General features: G+C 36.5%; 4 protein-coding genes across 4 annotated transcripts; 3 read left to right on the forward strand and 1 right to left on the reverse strand.

Annotated features, from left to right (window-relative positions):
• Positions 1–130: 130 nt before the first annotated feature.
• LOC146946950 (uncharacterized) lies at positions 131–538 on the reverse strand. Its single transcript, XM_085748340.1, has one exon. The coding sequence runs from the start codon at positions 536–538 to the stop codon at positions 131–133; it is 408 nt and encodes a 135-aa protein (XP_085604466.1).
• A 7254-nt stretch (positions 539–7792) lies between these two features.
• LOC146946951 (uncharacterized) lies at positions 7793–8803 on the forward strand. The gene has a single exon (XM_085748341.1). The coding sequence runs from the start codon at positions 7793–7795 to the stop codon at positions 8801–8803; it is 1011 nt and encodes a 336-aa protein (XP_085604467.1).
• A 2881-nt stretch (positions 8804–11684) lies between these two features.
• On the forward strand, positions 11685–12535 carry LOC146946952 (uncharacterized). The gene has a single exon (XM_085748938.1). The coding sequence runs from the start codon at positions 11685–11687 to the stop codon at positions 12489–12491; it is 807 nt and encodes a 268-aa protein (XP_085605064.1). The 3' UTR covers positions 12492–12535.
• A 4055-nt stretch (positions 12536–16590) lies between these two features.
• LOC146946953 (uncharacterized) lies at positions 16591–17439 on the forward strand. Its single transcript, XM_085748939.1, has one exon. The coding sequence runs from the start codon at positions 16591–16593 to the stop codon at positions 17395–17397; it is 807 nt and encodes a 268-aa protein (XP_085605065.1). The 3' UTR covers positions 17398–17439.
• The last annotated feature ends 1732 nt before the right edge of the window (positions 17440–19171 follow it).

The following is a 19171-nucleotide window of genomic DNA, read 5'->3' on the forward strand; positions in this document are numbered from 1 at the left end:
TAGTTCCTTAATCATATGCTTGAAAATGTACTTGGGCACATTAGCTTTTTCCTTCGTGATGAGGTAGTGAAGGAAAATCCTGTGCTCCAAGGATGGTTGATCACTACCACCACTTTTTGGTAGCAAGTTTTCATCCTGAATCTTCAGAAGCATTTTTTTTCTCCATGCTTAAATCACTGTAAGCACCTTTCTTTGTGCTGTTGAACAAGGATTGATTAACAATTTCATTCCAAGGGCTGGTCTTCGGGTTGGTTATCCCACCTTTGAAGCTTCCTGTTGAATCTCTTCTGAGGACAAAGGCTATAATCTCTTCTGAGATGAAAACTGGGATGCCCATGATGCTTGACCTGATTTTAGTGCATCTGAATGGTTCCTGACCCATTTCTTCCCTTGATTTTCCTTGTAGAGTAGGGTCAATCAACACCTTCTCTGTTTCTTCCATCTTAGCAGCATTTCTATCATAGACTTGCGCTCTTACCCAGAAGTGCCTGACTAATGCCTTGTATGTTGGGCCATTCAACATATTGAAGTATTCCATTAGACCTTGTGCTTCGAAATAGCTTCTGATGTCTCACCCATGATGTGCAAGAGAGATGAAGTCCACCGGATTCTCTGTTTGAATCTTAAGATCCCATTCTTCCAAAGATATGGTTCTTCCTTTAATCTTATAGGCCGGTGCTTCTTGCATACTTGAAGATGTTTCTTGAACTAAACTAAAGGATGCCATTGATGTTGAAGAAGGTTTTTAGGGTTCTAGGGTTTTTGATTGAGGAAGGTGAACTTGCTTCGCAGAGAACAGAGTGAAAAGGGAAAGTGTAGGTAGTGAAGTGAGTAGTGTGTGTTTTTGTCTAAGTGTGTTTAGTAAAAACGATTGCAATTCAGTAGGGGACAAACAAACACAGCATTAATGACATAGGGGGCGCGTGATAGTATATTCAAAGCTAAAAATCATCATTGCCCTCTTACGTTATACACCAGTACACATAAGCCACGTTAGAGTTTTTCAGAGTACCTGCCAAGTTAGTGAGACAGGTGTTACTAAAAAGTAACTTCCAGCGTTTCCACTAACTCTACTATTCAGGAGCACAAAACCCAGCTTCTGGAGTTCAGATGCTGATGTCATCTTCAGAAGCACATTTTCCTCAGAACCTCAATAAAGAGCTTCTGATGGACCATAGCTTCTGAACAACTTCAGGACCTAAATTTCTATTCAGGAGCAAGCAAATTTTAGTCAGACACAAAGTGCATGTTCAAATTTTTCTTTATAAAATCAAATCTTTCCACAATTAAAGGCTTAGTTGTAACGCCCGTTTTGATTAATTAATTACTTTAATGAGTTTTAGATCATATTTATATGATTGGCGTGATTTATATGAGATTTATGTGATTTATATGATTTTAGAGAAATTTATGAGAAGTTGTGACTTATTTTATTGTTTAATAAAATAAGATTCGAAAATAAAATAAATATTAAGTTGTGGGGTTATTTTGTGAATTTAGAAAGTTTAGTGGTAGAAAGAGGAATAAGATAAATTAGATGAGGGGTTATAAATAAGAGAAGTTAGGTTAGAAAGACATAGAACGCGTACGATCAGTTTTTGGTGAAAAAGGGAGAAAAAGTCAAAAGAAGAGGAGAAGACCTACAAGTGCTGCGATTTCTACTTTCTAAGATAAGGGTGAGACGATCTTTCAGTAATATTAAGTCTGTGATTCTGAAATTGCATCTTACATGTTGTAGGTTTAGTTTGTGAGAATTTGGGAATTAGGGTTAGAAGTTGTAAATTGTTGATTAGATGATGGAAACCTGTTGAATTGATGTAGGAAAACAGTGTTCAGACCTTAGAACTTTCATAGTACAATGATTAGAACCAGTTTTGGGGTTGAGTTGATGAAAATTGAGATTTTGAGAAAAAGTGATTTTAAGTGTTTTTGGGAAATAAGTGATTCTGGGATAAGCAGTTTTGGAAATTTGAAAATATGATTTTTCAGTAAAATATGATAGGATTTGTCGAATAGTATGCGTAGGCAAAAACGGAATTGGAATCGGGGTAACAGTTAGGTTTTTACGGACGAAATGGTAAAACCGGGGAAAAACCAGGACTGCACAGAGCTGCAGCGCAGGTCACTAGCTACTGCCTGCCCATGCCTGGGCGCAGCTTGCCAGCGCCTGAGCGCAGCAAGGCAGCCCCTCATGGGTGACTGCTTTGTTGTGCCTTCATTTGCGTGCTGTCAGGACTTTGATTTTTGCGTTCTTGTGTCTTTTCACACATTTCTGTTTTGAATTGGCCTTAGGTGTAAACATGAAAGTTTTAGATAATTGTGTTAGCTTTCTAATGGTCTTGTGTTTTATCTTGGTTTTCGGGTGTCAAACATTGATTAAGTTTGAACCTTTTTTACCTTTGATATCTCATTTTTTCTTGGGAAGGGAAAAAATAAGCAAAACCCTTGAGAATCGAGGTCCGGGAGTTGTTTTCGCTATGGGAAGGAGTTAGGCACCCATAACGACTATAGTATCCTATAGGAACCGTCTTTAATTTCTACGCGCGCGCTTTATTTTTAAATGCTATTTGAAAATGATATTTACACCTAAGAGTTTACTAAGTCAAGAATTGGAGGGAGAAGAAAGTGTTTGAATTTTTATTTTATTTGAATTGAAGGAATTTTGATTCCTTGCCTACGTACCCTTTTAAGGGATCAAATCCACCGTAGTTCTCTTCCAAAAAATGTTTTTGTTTTTGTTGGTTGATTTTAAGTTTGAAAATTGGAATTTTGAAGAATGAGAGGGAGAGGCCTCAAGGGCATAAGATTGTGAAATTGTGAGGTTGAATTAGTTATTTTGCGAAAAAGTCTAAGTATGATTAAGAATTTGTTAAGATTTTTTGTTTAAGAAAATAAAAGGAAAATCAATGGGATTTTGGTCCCAAAGTTTATTTAGAAAATGATTTGAGTGATATTGTTCATATTTTTGGAAAAAAGAATTTTTCTAAGTATCGCGACTCCTAAGCATACATCTAAACATACATTCCCTAAGCATACATCTAAAGTAACCATGTGATGTGTGTGTGCATGTGTCGGTGCTTGTGTCGGTGTACATCATTAGAGTCCATTGTCCTTTACATCATTGTCCTAGATACATGCTATGGTCTTGTAAGAATTTAAAAGCATAAGAAAAATATTACAAAATCCCTAAGTTTTACATACTAAGTCTTTAAAGCTATAGAAATGAAGTGAGATGAGGAATGCTTATGAATGAATGAAACATGAAATGAAATGGTTAGTAGGATAAGGTATAATAGCATGAAAATTATAAGCAAAAGGGACATTAAACAAAGTGGCAAAAAAACTAAAAAAGTGACTAAACTTTTAGCAAAGTATGCCTAAAGTTTATCATGGTAACAAGACAAGTATATGACCTATAATTCCCATATCATGACAATGTTCAAAGATTCTTATCACAATCAACAAAATGAGAATTACAAGAACACATTCAAGTCAAAGAATCATGCTATATTTTAGGCATATTTGGCATTTAATTTTCACAAACGATATTCACATAACTTGTAAGACAAGTAAAGTCACACAATATATTCACATGCATTAGAACACTTCAAAACAGCAAGAAAATCCATTGCAAATTCATATTCCACAAATCAAACATCATGTATCATGATTAGGGATCAAGAACATATACCTTTCACAAGTCTTTTAACACAAAACATCACAAAAATACCACAAAATTAACAAGAAATATACATGAAAATTTTTAGAGTTTTTTTTTTTTTAAAAGATTTTTAGACTTAAGAACATATAAAACTTCACAATTTTTTTTAAAAAAAATAGTAAACAATTAACAAGAAAATACCACACATTTTTTAATCAAGATTTAACACATAATAACATCACAAAAATATCAAGAAAATGATCAAGAACATATAGAAATTTTTAGTAATTTTTTTACCAAAGTATTTGAGCATATAGGTGTGCAAATAGCAAGAAGCAGTGACAAAAATAGCAAAAAACAAAGAAACCACGCAGGAAATCTAAGCCCAAACCCAGGCCCAAGGGGAAGTGGATCCTGGATCCTCCAGGAATCAAAGAAGGCCGTTGGATTGATCCAATTGGATCAAACCCTAGATCTGACGGCCAGGGCGCAAAACCAGTGGGCCAAGACTGAATCAGACCGGTTCAGTCACTTATACAAAGGCTGATGGACCGGTCCAAGTCATTATCACCATTCGTTTCTCTCTCTTCTCTCAGATTTCTCTCCCTTCTCTCTAGGTTTCCGTCGTCTTCTCCGGCGGGTTTCACCGCCGCCGGAGACCTAACCGTCACTCAAACTCACTAAAACTCTACGATCTAAAGCTTTTCACCGTTTATTTTTCGTTCTAAGCATGAATCAATCAACAGAAATCACAAAAAAAAACCTAGATCTATGTAGATCGGAACTGAATCTTTACGGTTTTGCAATCTTTTTATGTTTTCTGAAACTTCTGAAAGAAACTTCATGAAAGCTTCCGATCTACATTGATTTAGGCATGAAAGGCACTAGTAAACGGCAGAGCATAGGACTTTGAAATAAGAAGAAGGATCTGAGGGTTTACCTGCTGGAAATCGGAGATTTGGGCAAAGGAACGGTTAGAAAACGTCCTGATGCTTTCTTCTTGCCTCTGGTGAACTTCTTGATTCGAACTTCGAAGATAAGTCGAAGTTTCTTCGTCTTCTCACTCTTCGTCTCTGTGATTTCGTCGAACTAGTTTTTTTCCCTTCGATTCCTCTTCTTCTCACCTCTCCGTCTCTGTGGTTCGTCCTTTGGATGATTCGGTGTTGGAATTGCAGAGGCTTTGGTTCGATGATGAAGATTCACTTCGAATCTCTGAGAACTTTGAACTAAATTGTTTTAATTCGAACTGATTTTGTTACGTAATTGTTGGATTGAGTCTTGTGTGATGAAATTGATGAGAATTTGTGATGAATTGCCGTGGATTTGTGTTCGGGAAATTCAGTTAGGGTTTGAAAGGGGATGAACATTCATGGTGTTCATGTGATTTCTGGAATTTTCTGGTGTTTGATCTTTGATGATCAGAGAGAGAAATTGGGAATTGTTTTTGGTGATTTGGCACGTAATGATTCGTGTTGGCACTGTGCAATAACTGCTCCCCTTTTATAGACTGACACTTGGACCTGTGGACCTGTGTGTGACTGCCACGTGGACTGGACTGATGACTTGGACAATGACTTGGACGAAAGGACCATTCTGCAATTCTGGAAAATTTAAAAGGACTATCTTGCAAATAATAATAAAAAAACTAAAGATAAAATGGGACAAAATATGGACTGTTCTGCAATTATGTAAAAGAAAAGGACTTAAAAATAAATTCGAAACAAAAAGGACTTGGATGCAATTATAAGAAATTTGAGGACTTTGAAAAAAAAATTAAAAATAAAATTGGACTAAAAATTGGTAAATTTGACTAAACGTAAAGTGAAACGATTAAAAATAACAAAACGGACTAAAATGAACCAATTACTTAAATGAGGTACTTCAAAGTAACCTCTCTCTGTCGAAATTTTGTGTGAAATGACCAAAATGCCCCTAGGGACTAAAACGACTCAAAACAACTCAAATGCAATTTTAAAATGGTTTTTTTTTTTTGACATGGAATTAAAGCAAGAGTTTATGCAAGCAAAATTAAAAGACTCAGAGACAAATTTTAGAAATTACACAGGGTTTTAACACATGAAATGACTGAAATGCCCCTAGGGGCTAAACTGACTTAAAATGACTCAGATGCAATTTTAAAATGATTTTTCACATGGAATTGAAATAAAGACTTATTCAAACCAATTGAAAAGATTCAAACAATTTTTTAAGGACTAAAATGAGCCTGGATACAGGAAATGACTAAAATACCCTTTTTCATGAATTTTGCAAACAATATTGAAATAAGATGCAGAGAAAGATGCAATTGATCAGAGACAAATTCAAATGACTTGAAATGCAAGAAAAGTATTTTGAATGACTTGGAATGCAAGGTAACATGGACAAATACACAGTTGAAAAGATTTGTAAAACTAAGTTGAGAGATAAAGCAGAGTGAAATGTCAGTGTAAACAATAACAAATTGGCAAATGTTCAAGAATAATAGACATATATCAAAGATGAAAGAAAATTTTGAACAAGTATTTTTAGGTCCAAAATTAGGGTATAACATCTTGGTTTGGCTCAAAAATGATTTTTAGATTTTGAGTTATGATGAAAATACTCCAAGTGGGTCTTAGTAAAACTTTATGAAAATTCAGCATAACTATTTCTAAGTTAAACCAAAACTTATGGATTGTCTCCGAATTTCAAAGCTTGTGTACTATGATTTTAATTAAGGTGTTAAGAGTATTTAACCTATGCTGTGATGAGTCTAACTAGTGGTAGGTTGCCTTGAATTGTTGCCTTGCGATCCTTTTCGCACGTGTAGTCTTGAGATGACCTTGGGGTACGAAATGAGAGTTATTGATGATGTTAGAAGCTGTCCAGAAGACTTGAATTAAGATGATTAATATTAATAGTAATGTGATGTTGTTAAATATGCACCTTAAGCATTACTTATGATGATTATGTTGATGCGATTCATTCTTTAATGATTATATGATGTATAAGAGCTGTTATTTGCTGCATAAGTTGCTGTTTTGCTGTTGTTGACCATTAATGTCATAAAGTTGTAAATGTCGGTCTAAGTTGTAAAGTTGTAAGATGTCGTTCAAATTATTGGAGTCATATAAGATGTTCAAGATGTTTAAGATGTTGAGTCCATGCATACTCATTCAAAGTTGAGGGTTTGATGCCCTGAAGCTTTTGCTCAAATATGTTGGGGGCTTGATGCCCTGGAGCCTTTTTACGCTCAAATATGTTGGGGGCTTGATGCCCTGGAGCTTTTGCTCAAATATGTTGGGGGCTTGATGCCCTGATTGGTACCACATGCATTTGCATTGTCAAGATGATTTAAGATGTTAAGAGTTGCATAATCGAGTTGAAGTTGCATAGTCGAGTCGAAGTCGTCAAGTTGTTAAAGATTAATTTACGAAGTTGATTATGAAGTTGATGTTGATGATTGATTATGAAGTTGATGTCGATGATTAATATGAAGTTGTTTATGATGATGATATGATGTTACATGATTATTATTATGATATGTTGATGATGTTTATGTTGTTAAATGTAATTGATGGATTATATGCTTAATATTGTTGTTTGTGAAATCTCACCCGTTCTGCTTGAAAATGTTCCTCTTCGTATGGGTAACTTGCAGGTAACCAAGACTAGTTGCGGTCGTGAGTGGACTCCTCACAAGTGTGTGTCTTAGGTGCTCTGATACGTAACGAGATGGGAATTTTGTCATTGTTTTTTGTTCCTTACGTATTACCTTATGAATTTTCCAAGAGCTATTGTTGAACCAAGATATTATGAGATTTTATGTTGAGGCCCTTGTGCCAAAGATTATGTTTAAGTTGTTGAAACTATTCCGCTGCGAAGTTTAAAATAATTACGTTGTTGGATTTTGAAGGATAAATATTTATTTATTCAGTTTATGATTTTAAGAAAAGAATGTGACATTCCGTTATGATTGAGAAACTCTGATTTTTATTATGAAATTTTTATGTTGGGAAAACGGGGTGTTACAATTGGTATCAGAGCAGGTCGGTCCATCCGGCCAAGTAGTTGAGTCGAGTAGTGTCGTTTAACGGTTGGAATACCATTATTATGTTATTCTGATTGTTGTGTGTTGTGTAGAGAACTAAGATGGCTGGAAGAAATGATGCTGTTATTGCTGCTGCATTGGAAGTTGTAGCTCAAGTTGTGGGACATCAGCCTAATGCTGGTGCTAATGATGGAGTTAGGATGCTGGAAACTTTTTTGAGGAATCGTCCACCTACTTTTAAGGGAAGGTATGATCCTGATGGAGCTCAGCCGTGGCTCAAAGAAGTTGAAAGAATTTTTCGGGTTATGCAATGCAGTGAAGTTCAGATGGTGCGCTTTGGCACGCACATGTTAGCTGAGGAAGCTGATGATTGGTGGTTGAGTGTTCAACCAATCCTAGAGAACGGAGATGGAGCTATTACTTGGGATGTGTTTAGGAGGGAGTTCCTGAACAGATACTTTCTGGAAGATGTTCACGGGAAGAAAAAGATTGAGTTTCTTGAGTTGAAGCAAGGTGAAATGTCGGTGACTGAGTATGCTGCTAAGTTTGTGGAATTGGCTAAGTTTTATCCACACTACACTGCTGAGACTGCTGAATTTTCTAAGTGTATTAAGTTTGAGAATGGCTTGCGTCCTGAGATCAAACGGGCCATTGGATATCAGAAGATCCGTAACTTTTTCGAGTTGGTGAGCAATTGCAGAATTTATGAAGAAGATACTAAAGCCCATTACAAGATCAGGAATGAGCGGAAGAGTAAGAACCAACAGAATCGTCATAAGCCTTACAATGCCCCTGCTGATCAAGGTAGTCAAAGAGGGAATGATGAGAGGAGACCTGGAAAGAAAGATACTACTGCTGAGGTTATTTGCTACACTTGTGGTGAGAAAGGCCATAAGAGTAATGCTTGTACTGAAGAGGTGAAACAGTGTTTCCGTTGTGGTAAGAAAGGACATACTATTACGGAATGTAAGCATGATGATGTGGTGTGTTTTAATTGTAATGAAGAAGGACACATGGGTTCACAATGCAAGAAACCTAAGAAGGCTCAGGCTAGTGGGAAGGTGTTTGCTTTAACTGGCACTCAGACAGAGGATGAGGATCGTCTGATCTGAGGTAAATTTTTGAGGACGAAAATTCTATAAGTTGGGGAGAGTTGTAACGCCCGTTTCGATTATTTAATTATTTTAATAAGTTTTAGATCATATTTATATGATTGGCGTGATTTATATGAGATTTATGTGATTTATATGATTTTAGAGAAATTTATGAGACGTTGTGACTTATTTTATTGTTTAATAAAATAAGATTCGAAAATAAAATAAATATTAAGTTGTGGGGTTATTTTGTGAATTTAGAAAGTTTAGTGGTAGAAAGAGGAATAAGATAAATTAGATGAGGGATTATAAATAAGAGAAGTTAGGTTAGAAAGACATAGAACGCGTACGATCAGTTTTTGGTGAAAAAGGGAGAAGAAGTCAAGAGAAGAGGAGAAGACCTAGAAGTGCTGCGATTTCTACTTTCTAAGGTAAGGGTGAGACGATCTTTCAGTAATATTAAGTCTGTGATTCTGAAATTGCATCTAACATGTTGTAGGTTTAGTTTGTGAGAATTTGGGAATTAGGGTTAGAAGTTGTAAATTGTTGATTAGATGATGGAAACATGTTGAATTGATGTAGGAAAACAGTGTTCAGACCTTAGGACTTTCATAGTACAATGATTAGAACCAGTTTTGGGGTTGAGTTGATGAATATTGAGATTTTGAGAAAAAATGATTTTAAGTGTTTTTGGGAAATAAGTGATTCCGGGATAAGCTGTTTTGGAAATTTGAAAATATGATTTTTCAGTAAAATATCATAGGATTTGTCGAATAGAACGCGTAGGCGAAAACGGAATTGGAATCGGGGTAACGGTTAGGTTTTTACGGACGAAACGGTAAAACCAGGGAAAAACCAGGACTGCACAGAGCTGCAGCGCAGGTCACTGGCTACTGCCTGCCCACGCCTGGGCGCAGCTTGCCAGCGCCTGAGCGCAGCAAGGTAGCCCCTCATGGGTGACTGCTTTGTTGTGCCTTCATTTGCGTGCTGTCAGGACTTCGATTTTTGCGTTCTTGTGTCTTTTCACACATTTCTGTTTTGAATTGGCCTTAGGTGTAAACATGAAAGTTTTAGATAATTGTGTTAGCTTTCTAATGGTCTTGGTTTGGCTCAAAAGTGATTTTTAGATTTTAAGTTATGATGAAAATACTCCAAGTGGGTCTTAGTAAAACTTTATGAAAATTCAGCATAACTATTTCTAAGTTAAACCAAAACTTATGGATTGTCTCCAAACTTCAAAGCTTGTGTACTATGAGTTTAATTAATGTGTTAAGAGTATTTAACCGATGCTGTGATGAGTCTAACTAGTGGTAGGTTGCCTTGAATTGCTGCCTTGCGATCCTTTTCGCACGTGTAGTCTTGAGATGACCTTGGGGTACGAAATGAGAGTTATTGATGATGTTAGAAGCTGTCCAGAAGACTTGAATTAAGATGATTAATATTAATAGTAATGTGATGTTGTTAAATATGCACCTTAAGCATTACTTATGATGATTATGTTGATGCGATTCATTCTTTAATGATTATATGATGTATAAGAGCTGTTATTTGCTGCATATGTTGCTGTTTTGCTGTTGTTGACCATTAATGTCATAAAGTTGTAAATGTCGGTCTAAGTTGTAAGGTTGTAAGATGTCGTCCAAATTATTGGAGTCATATAAGATGTTTATGATGTTCAAGATGTTTAAGATGTAAGATGTTGAGTCCATGCATACTCATTCAAAGTTGAGGGCTTGATGCCCAGGAGCTTTTGCTCAAATACGTTGGGGGCTTGATGCCCTGGAGCCTTTTTACGCTCAAATATGTTGGGGGCTTGATGCCCTGGAGCTTTTGCTCAAATATGTTAGGGGCTTGATGCCCTGATTGGTACCACATGCATTTGCATTGTCAAGATGATTTAAGATGTTAAGAGTTGCATAATCGAGTTGAAGTTGCATAGTCGAGTCGAAGTCGTCAAGTTGTTAAAGATTAATTTACGAAGTTGATTATGAAGTTGATGTTGATGATTGATTATGAAGTTGATGTCGATGATTAGTATGAAGTTGTTTATGCTGATGATATGATGTTACATGATTATTATTATGATATGTTGATGAAGTTTATGTTGTTAAGTGTAATTGATGGATTATATGCTTAATATTGTTGTTTATGAAATCTCACCCGTTCTGCTTGAAAATGTTGCTCTTCGTATGGGTAACTTGCAGGTAAACAAGACTAGTTGCGGTCGTGAGTGGACTCCTCACAAGTGTGTGTCTTAGGTGCTCTTATACGTAACAGGATGGGAATTTTGTCATTGTTTTTTGTTCCTTTGTTATTACCTTATGAATTTTCCAAGAGCCATTGTTGAACCAAGATATTATGAGATTTTATGTTGAGGCCCTTGTGCCAAAGATTATGTTTAAGTTGTTGAAACTATTCCGCAGCGAAGTTTAAAATAATTACGTTGTTGGATTTTGAAGGATAAATATTTATTTATTCAGTTTATGATTTTAAGAAAAGAATGTGACATTCCGTTATGATTGAGAAACTCTGATTTTTATCATGAAATTTTTATGTTGGGAAAACGGGATGTTACAATTGGTATCAGAGCAGGTCGGTCCATCCGGCCAAGTAGTTGAGTCGAGTAGTGTCGTTTAACGGTTGGAATACCATTATTATGTTATTCTGATTGTTGTGTGTTGTGTAGAGAACTAAGATGGCTGGAAGAAATGATGTTGTTATTGCTGCTGCGTTGGAAGCTGTAGCTCAAGTTGTGGGACATCAGCCTAATGATGGTGTTAATGATGGAGTTAGGATGCTGGAAACTTTTCTGAGGAATCGTCCACCTACTTTTAAGGGAAGGTATGATCCTGATGGAGCTCTGACGTGGCTCAAAGAAGATGAAAGAATTTTTTGGGTTATGCAATGCAGTGAAGTTCAGATGGTGCGCTTTGGCACACACATGTTAGCTGAGGAAGCTGATGATTGGTGGCTGAGTGTTCAACCAATCCTAGAGAACGGAGATGGAGCTATTACATGGGCTGTGTTTAGGAGGGAGTTCCTGAACAGATACTTTCCGGAAGATGTTTGCGGGAAGAAAGAGATTGAGTTTCTTGAGTTGAAGCAAGGTGAAATGTCGGTGACTGAGTATGCTGCTAAGTTTGTGGAATTGGCTAAGTTTTATCCACACTACACTGCTGAGACTGCTGAATTTTCTAAGTGTATTAAGTTTGAGAATGGGTTGCGTCCTGAGATCAAACGAGCCATTGGATATCAGAAGATCCGTAACTTTTCCGAGCTAGTGAGCAGTTGCAGAATTTATGAAGAAGATACTAAAGCCCATTACAAGATCAGGAATGAGCGGAAGAGTAAGAACCAACAGAATCGTCATAAGCCTTACAGTGCCCCTGCTGATCAAGGTAGTCAAAGAGGGAATGATGAGAGGAGACCTGGAAAGAAAGATACTACTGCTGAGGTTGTTTGCTACACTTGTGGTGAGAAAGGTCATAAGAGTAATGCTTGTACTGAAGAGGTGAAACGGTGTTTCCGTTGTGGTAAGAATGGACATACTATTACGGAATGTAAGCATGATGATGTGGTGTGTTTTAATTGCAATGAAGAAGGACACATGGGTTCACAATGCAAGAAACCTAAGAAGGCTCAGGCTAGTGGGAAGGTGTTTGCTTTATCTGGTACTCAGACAGAGGATGAGGATCGTCTGATCTGAGGTAAATTTTCGAGGACGAAAATTCTATAAGTTGGGGAGAGTTGTAACGCCCGTTTCGATTATTTAATTATTTTAATGAGTTTTATATCATATTTATATGATTGGCATGATTTATACGAGATTTATGTGATTTATATGATTTTAGAGAAATTTATGAGACGTTGTGACTTATTTTATTGTTTAATAAAATAAGATTCGAAAATAAAATAAATATTAAGTTGTGGGGTTATTTTGTGAATTTAGAAATTTTAGTGGTAGAAAGAGGAATAAGATAAATTAGATGAGGGGTTATAAATAAGAGAAGTTAGGTTAGAAAGACATAGAACGCGTACGATCAGTTTTTGGTGAAAAAGGGAGAAAAAGTCAAGAGAAGAGGAGAAGACCAAGAAGTGCTGCGATTTCTACTTTCTAAGGTAAGGGTGAGACAATCTTTCAGTAATATTAAGTCTGTGATTCTGAAATTGCATCTAACATGTTGTAGGTTTAGTTTGTGAGAATTTGGGAATTAGGGTTAGAAGTTGTAAATTGTTGATTAGATGATGGAAACCTGTTGAATTGATGTAGGAAAACAGTGTTCTGACCTTAGAACTTTCATAGTACAATGATTAGAACCAGTTTTGGGGTTGAGTTGATGAATATTGAGATTTTGAGAAAAAGTGATTTTAAGTGTTTTTGAGAAATAAGTGATTCTGGGATAAGCTGTTTTGGAAATTTGAAAATATGATTTTTCAGTAAAATATGATAGGATTTGTCGAATAGAACGCGTAGGCGAAAACGGAATTGGAATCGGGGTAACGGTTAGGTTTTTACGGACGAAACGGTAAAACCAGGGAAAAACCAGGACTGCACAGAGCTGCAGCGCAGGTCACTGGCTACTGCCTGCCCACGCCTGGGCGCAGCTTGCCAGCGCCTGAGCGCAGCAAGGCAGCCCCTCATGGGTGACTGCTTTGTTGTGCCTTCATTTGCGTGCTGTCAGGACTTCGATTTCTGCGTTCTTGTGTCTTTTCACACATTTCTGTTTTGAATTGGTCTTAGGTGTAAACATGAAAGTTTTAGATAATTGTGTTAGCTTTCTAATGGTCTTGGTTTGTCTCAAAAATGATTTTTAGATTTTAAGTTATGATGAAAATACTCCAAGTGGGTCTTAGTAAAACTTTATGAAAATTCAGCATAACTATTTCTAAGTTAAACCAAAACTTATGGATTGTCTCCAAACTTCAAAGCTTGTGTACTATGAGTTTAATTAAGGTGTTAAGAGTATTTAACCTATGCTGTGATGAGTCTAACTAGTGGTAGGTTGCCTTGAATTGTTGCCTTGCGATCCTTTTCGCACGTGTAGTCTTGAGATGACCTTGGGGTACGAAATGAGAGTTATTGATGATGTTAGAAGCTGTCCAGAAGACTTGAATTAAGATGATTAATATTAATAGTAATGTGATGTTGTTAAATATGCACCTTAAGCATTACTTATGATGATTATGTTGATGCGATTCATTCTTTAATGATTATATGATGTATAAGAGCTATTATTTGCTGCATATGTTGCTGTTTTGCTGTTGTTGACCATTAATGTCACAAAGTTGTAAATGTCGGTCTAAGTTGTAAAGTTGTAAGATGTCGTCCAAATTATTGGAGTCATATAAGATGTTTATGATGTTCAAGATGTTTAAGATGTAAGATGTTGAGTCCATGCATACTCATTCAAAGTTGAGGGCTTGATGCCCTGGAGCTTTTGCTCAAATATGTTGGGGGCTTGATTCCCTGGAGCCTTTTTACGCTCAAATATGTTGGGGGCTTGATGCCCTGGAGCTTTTGCTCAAATATGTTGGAGCTTGATGCCCTGATTGGTACCACATGCATTTGCATTGTCAAGATGATTTAAGATGTTAAGAGTTGCATAATCGAGTTGAAGTTCCATAGTCGAGTCGAAGTCGTCAAGTTGTTAAAGATTAATTTACGAAGTTGATTATGAAGTTGATGTTGATGATTAATTATGAAGTTGATTGATAGGGCCAAACCGCAAGTGCACGGCCTATCGAAGTAATAGTTGTAAGTAGAGTTATCGTTCCGCTAGGGAGTTGGTCAATCTAATTAGCTTTTAGAAAATGATTAGAGGAGAAAGAAATAAGAAGTTGGAGAGTGCAGTTTTTGAAAGTAAAAAACAATAATATTAAAAAGCCTCGGGATCATTGGTTCATCATAATAACGAATCTTTTCACAAGCAAGCCTTAAACTTATAATTATACGTTAATCTTAATTACTAAGGACAAGTTTCTCTTTAGCATATCACAGCTCCTCTCGAAGTCAGTGAGTGTATCCCTCCAACAACCACACCTATTCTCATGGGTGATTGCCTTTGGGACCCTTGAAGATCGAAACTTTATGTGTCCCAAGGTTTGCTAGACTATTCTCATGTTTCGCAAACCTTGTCTAAATTCACTTGCTCGGATATCAAAGCTCCGCATTCGCTTTATGAATTGATATCTGTGATGATGAATTAACCATTATCAAACCCTCCGCGTTCGCTTCCACAGTTTGATAATAATTAATTCATGTTAAAACGGTGAATTTAGATTAGGAATTAAGGTTACAAATAATTAGGGTTTAAGGCTTGGCTTGATCCGGATTACGTCATTAGACTTATCCAACGATCCCAAGACAAAGAAGTCTACTCACTCATGTTCATCGTAGACATGGGGGAAGAAGAGAGAAAAAACAGTAAAATAAATTGCAAAGGAAGTAAAAGGAAATAAAGACTTTTTATTGAAATAATGCTTGAAATAAACAAAGTAAAAGGTGAATGTTTATGGTGGAGAGCTACTCTATTTATAGCTTTACAATCGACTTAGAAACTAAGCAACTAAAAGGGTAAAACAGTAAAGCTGCAACAGGGTAACTTGGGCCCGAAGAAAAAGCAGCAAAAGGGGCTTCTGGAGGTGGCACGGCCGTGCCACATGTTGGCACTGGCCGTGCCAAGCTTCTGACTTGGTGGGAACATATTTTTGTTCCGTATCTTCGTATTTTCGCACTTAATTTGCTCCAGTCCTCTTTCTTTTGCTCCAAGACACCTTCCACCATATATTTGTTCCTAAAATAAAATAAAAGACAATTTAAAGTAAAATATTCTAAAAGGAAATAAAATGCAATATAATTAAATCAAATCTTATTTAAAACTAAACTAAATAAAGCATTAAAATATACTAATCTATGACTCATCATTGATGTCGATGATTAATATGAAGTTGTTTATGATGATGATATGATGTTACATGATTATTATTATGATATGTTGATGATGTTTATGTTGTTAAGTGTAATTGATGGATTATATGCTTAATATTGTTGTTTATGAAATCTCACCCGTTCTGCTTGAAAATGTTGCTCTTCGTATGGGTAACTTGCAGGTAAACAAGACTAGTTGCGGTCGTGAGTGGACTCCTCACAAGTGTGTGTCTTAGGTGCTCTTATACGTAACAGGATGGGAATTTTGTCATTGTTTTTTGTTCCTTTGTTATTACCTTATGAATTTTCCAAGAGCCATTATTGAACCAAGATATTATGAGATTTTATGTTGAGGCCCTTGTGCCAAAGATTATGTTTAAGTTGTTGAAACTATTCCGCCGCGAAGTTTAAAATAATTACATTGTTGGATTTTGAAGGATAAATATTTATTTATTCAGTTTATGATTTTAAGAAAAGAATGTGACATTCCGTTATGATTGAGAAACTCTGATTTTTATTATGAAATTTTTATGTTGGAAAAACGGGGTGTTACAATTGGTATCAGAGCAGGTCGGTCCATCCGGCCAAGTAGTTGAGTCGAGTAGTGTCGTTTAACGGTTGGAATACCATTATTATGTTATTCTGATTGTTGTGTGTTGTGTAGAGAACTAAGATGGCTGGAAGAAATGATGTTGTTATTGCTGCTGCGTTGGAAGCTGTAGCTCAAGTTGTGGGACATCAGCCTAATGATGGTGCTAATGATGGAGTTAGGATGCTGGAAACTTTTCTGAGGAATCGTCCACCTACTTTTAAGGGAAGGTATGATCCTGATGGAGCTCTGACGTGGCTCAAAGAAGTTGAAAGAATTTTTTGGGTTATGCAATGCAGTGAAGTTCAGATGGTGCGCTTTGGCACACACATGTTAGCTGAGGAAGCTGATGATTGGTGGTTGAGTGTTCAACCAATCCTAGAGAACGGAGATGGAGCTATTACTTGGGCTGTGTTTAGGAGGGAGTTCCTGAACAGATACTTTCCGGAAGATGTTTGCGGGAAGAAAGAGATTGAGTTTCTTGAGTTGAAGCAAGGTGAAATGTCGGTGACTGAGTATGCTGCGAAGTTTGTGGAATTGACTAAGTTTTATCCACACTACACTGCTGAGACTGTTGAATTTTCTAAGTGTATTAAGTTTGAGAATGGGTTGCGTCCTGAGATCAAACGAGCCATTGGATATCAGAAGATCCGTAACTTTTCCGAGCTAGTGAGCAGTTGCAGAATTTATGAAGAAGATACTAAAGCCCATTACAAGATCAGGAATGAGCGGAAGAGTAAGAACCAACAGAATCGTCATAAGCCTTACAGTGCCCCTGCTGATCAAGGTAGTCAAAGAGGGAATGATGAGAGGAGACCTGGAAAGAAAGATACTACTACTGAGGTTGTTTGCTACACTTGTGGTGAGAAAGGTCATAAGAGTAATGCTTGTACTGAAGAGGTGAAACGGTGTTTCCGTTGTGGTAAGAAGGGACATACTATTACGGAATGTAAGCATGATGATGTGGTGTGTTTTAATTGCAATGAAGAAGGACACATGAGTTCACAATGCAAGAAACCTAAGAAGGCTCAGGCTAGTGGGAAGGTGTTTGCTTTATCTGGTACTCAGACAGAGGATGAGGATCGTCTGATCTGAGGTAAATTTTCGAGGACGAAAATTCTATAAGTTGGGGAGAGTTGTAACGCCCGTTTCGATTATTTAATTATTTTAATGAGTTTTATATCATATTTATATGATTGGCATGATTTATATGAGATTTATGTGATTTATATGATTTTAGAGAAATTTATGAGACGTTGTGACTTATTTTATTGTTTAATAAAATAAGATTCGAAAATAAAATAAATATTAAGTTGTGGGGTTATTTTGTGAATTTAGAAATTTTAGTGGTAGAAAGAGGAATAAGATAAATTAGATGAGGGGTTATAAATAAGAGAAGTTAGGTTAGAAAGACATAGAACGCGTACGATCAGTTTTTGGTGAAAAAGGGAGAAAAAGTCAAGAGAAGAGGAGAAGACCAAGAAGTGCTGCGATTTCTACTTTCTAAGGTAAGGGTGAGACGATCTTTCAGTAATATTAAGTCTGTGATTCTGAAATTGCATCTAACATGTTGTAGGTTTAGTTTGTGAGAATTTGGGAATTAGGGTTAGAAGTTGTAAATTGTTGATTAGATGATGGAAACCTGTTGAATTGATGTAGGAAAACAGTGTTCAGACCTTAGAACTTTCATAGTACAATGATTAGAACCAGTTTTGGGGTTGAGTTGATGAATATTGAGATTTTGAGAAAAAGTGATTTTAAGTATTTTTGGGAAATAAGTGATTCTGGGATAAGCTGTTTTGGAAATTTGAAAATATGATTTTTCAGTAAAATATGATAGGATTTGTCGAATAGAACGCGTAGGCGAAAACGGAATTGGAATCGGGGTAACGGTTAGGTTTTTACGGACGAAACGGTAAAACCAGGGAAAAACCAGGACTGCACAGAGCGGCAGCGCAGGTCACTGGCTACTGCCTGCCCACGCCTGGGCGCAGCTTGCCAGTGCCTGAGCGCAGCAAGGCAGCCCCTCATGGGTGACTGCTTTGTTGTGCCTTCATTTGCGTGCTGTCAGGACTTCGATTTTTGCGTTCTTGTGTCTTTTCACACATTTCTGTTTTGAATTGGTCTTAGGTGTAAACATGAAAGTTTTAGATAATTGTGTTAGCTTTCTAATGGTCTTGGTTTGGCTCAAAAATGATTTTTAGATTTTAAGTTATGATGAAAATACTCCAAGTGGGTCTTAGTAAAACTTTATGAAAATTCAGCATAACTATTTCTAAGTTAAACCAAAACTTATGGATTGTCTCCAAACTTCAAAGCTTGTGTACTATGAGTTTAATTAAGGTGTTAAGAGTATTTAACCTATGCTGTGATGAGTCTAACTAGTGGTAGGTTGCCTTGAATTGTTGCCTTGCGATCCTTTTCGCACGTGTAGTCTTGAGATGACCTTGGGGTACGAAATGAGAGTTATTGATGATGTTAGAAGCTGTCCAGAAGACTTGAATTAAGATGATTAATATTAATAGTAATGTGATGTTGTTAAATATGCACCTTAAGCATTACTTATGATGATTATGTTGATGCGATTCATTCTTTAATGATTATATGATGTATAAGAGCTATTATTTGCTGCATATGTTGCTGTTTTGCTGTTGTTGACCATTAATGTCATAAAGTTGTAAATGTCGGTCTAAGTTGTAAAGTTGTAAGATGTCGTCCAAATTATTGGAGTCATATAAGATGTTTATGATGTTCAAGATGTTTAAGATGTAAGATGTTGAGTCCATGCATACTCATTCAAAGTTGAGGGCTTGATGCCCTGGAGCTTTTGCTCAAATACGTTGGGGGCTTGATGCCCTGGAGCCTTTTT

This window comes from Medicago sativa, chromosome 2 (genome assembly GCF_051527215.1).
Source record: "Medicago sativa cultivar Bolivia chromosome 2, Bolivia_mono, whole genome shotgun sequence".
Classification (NCBI taxonomy): domain Eukaryota; kingdom Viridiplantae; phylum Streptophyta; class Magnoliopsida; order Fabales; family Fabaceae; genus Medicago; species Medicago sativa.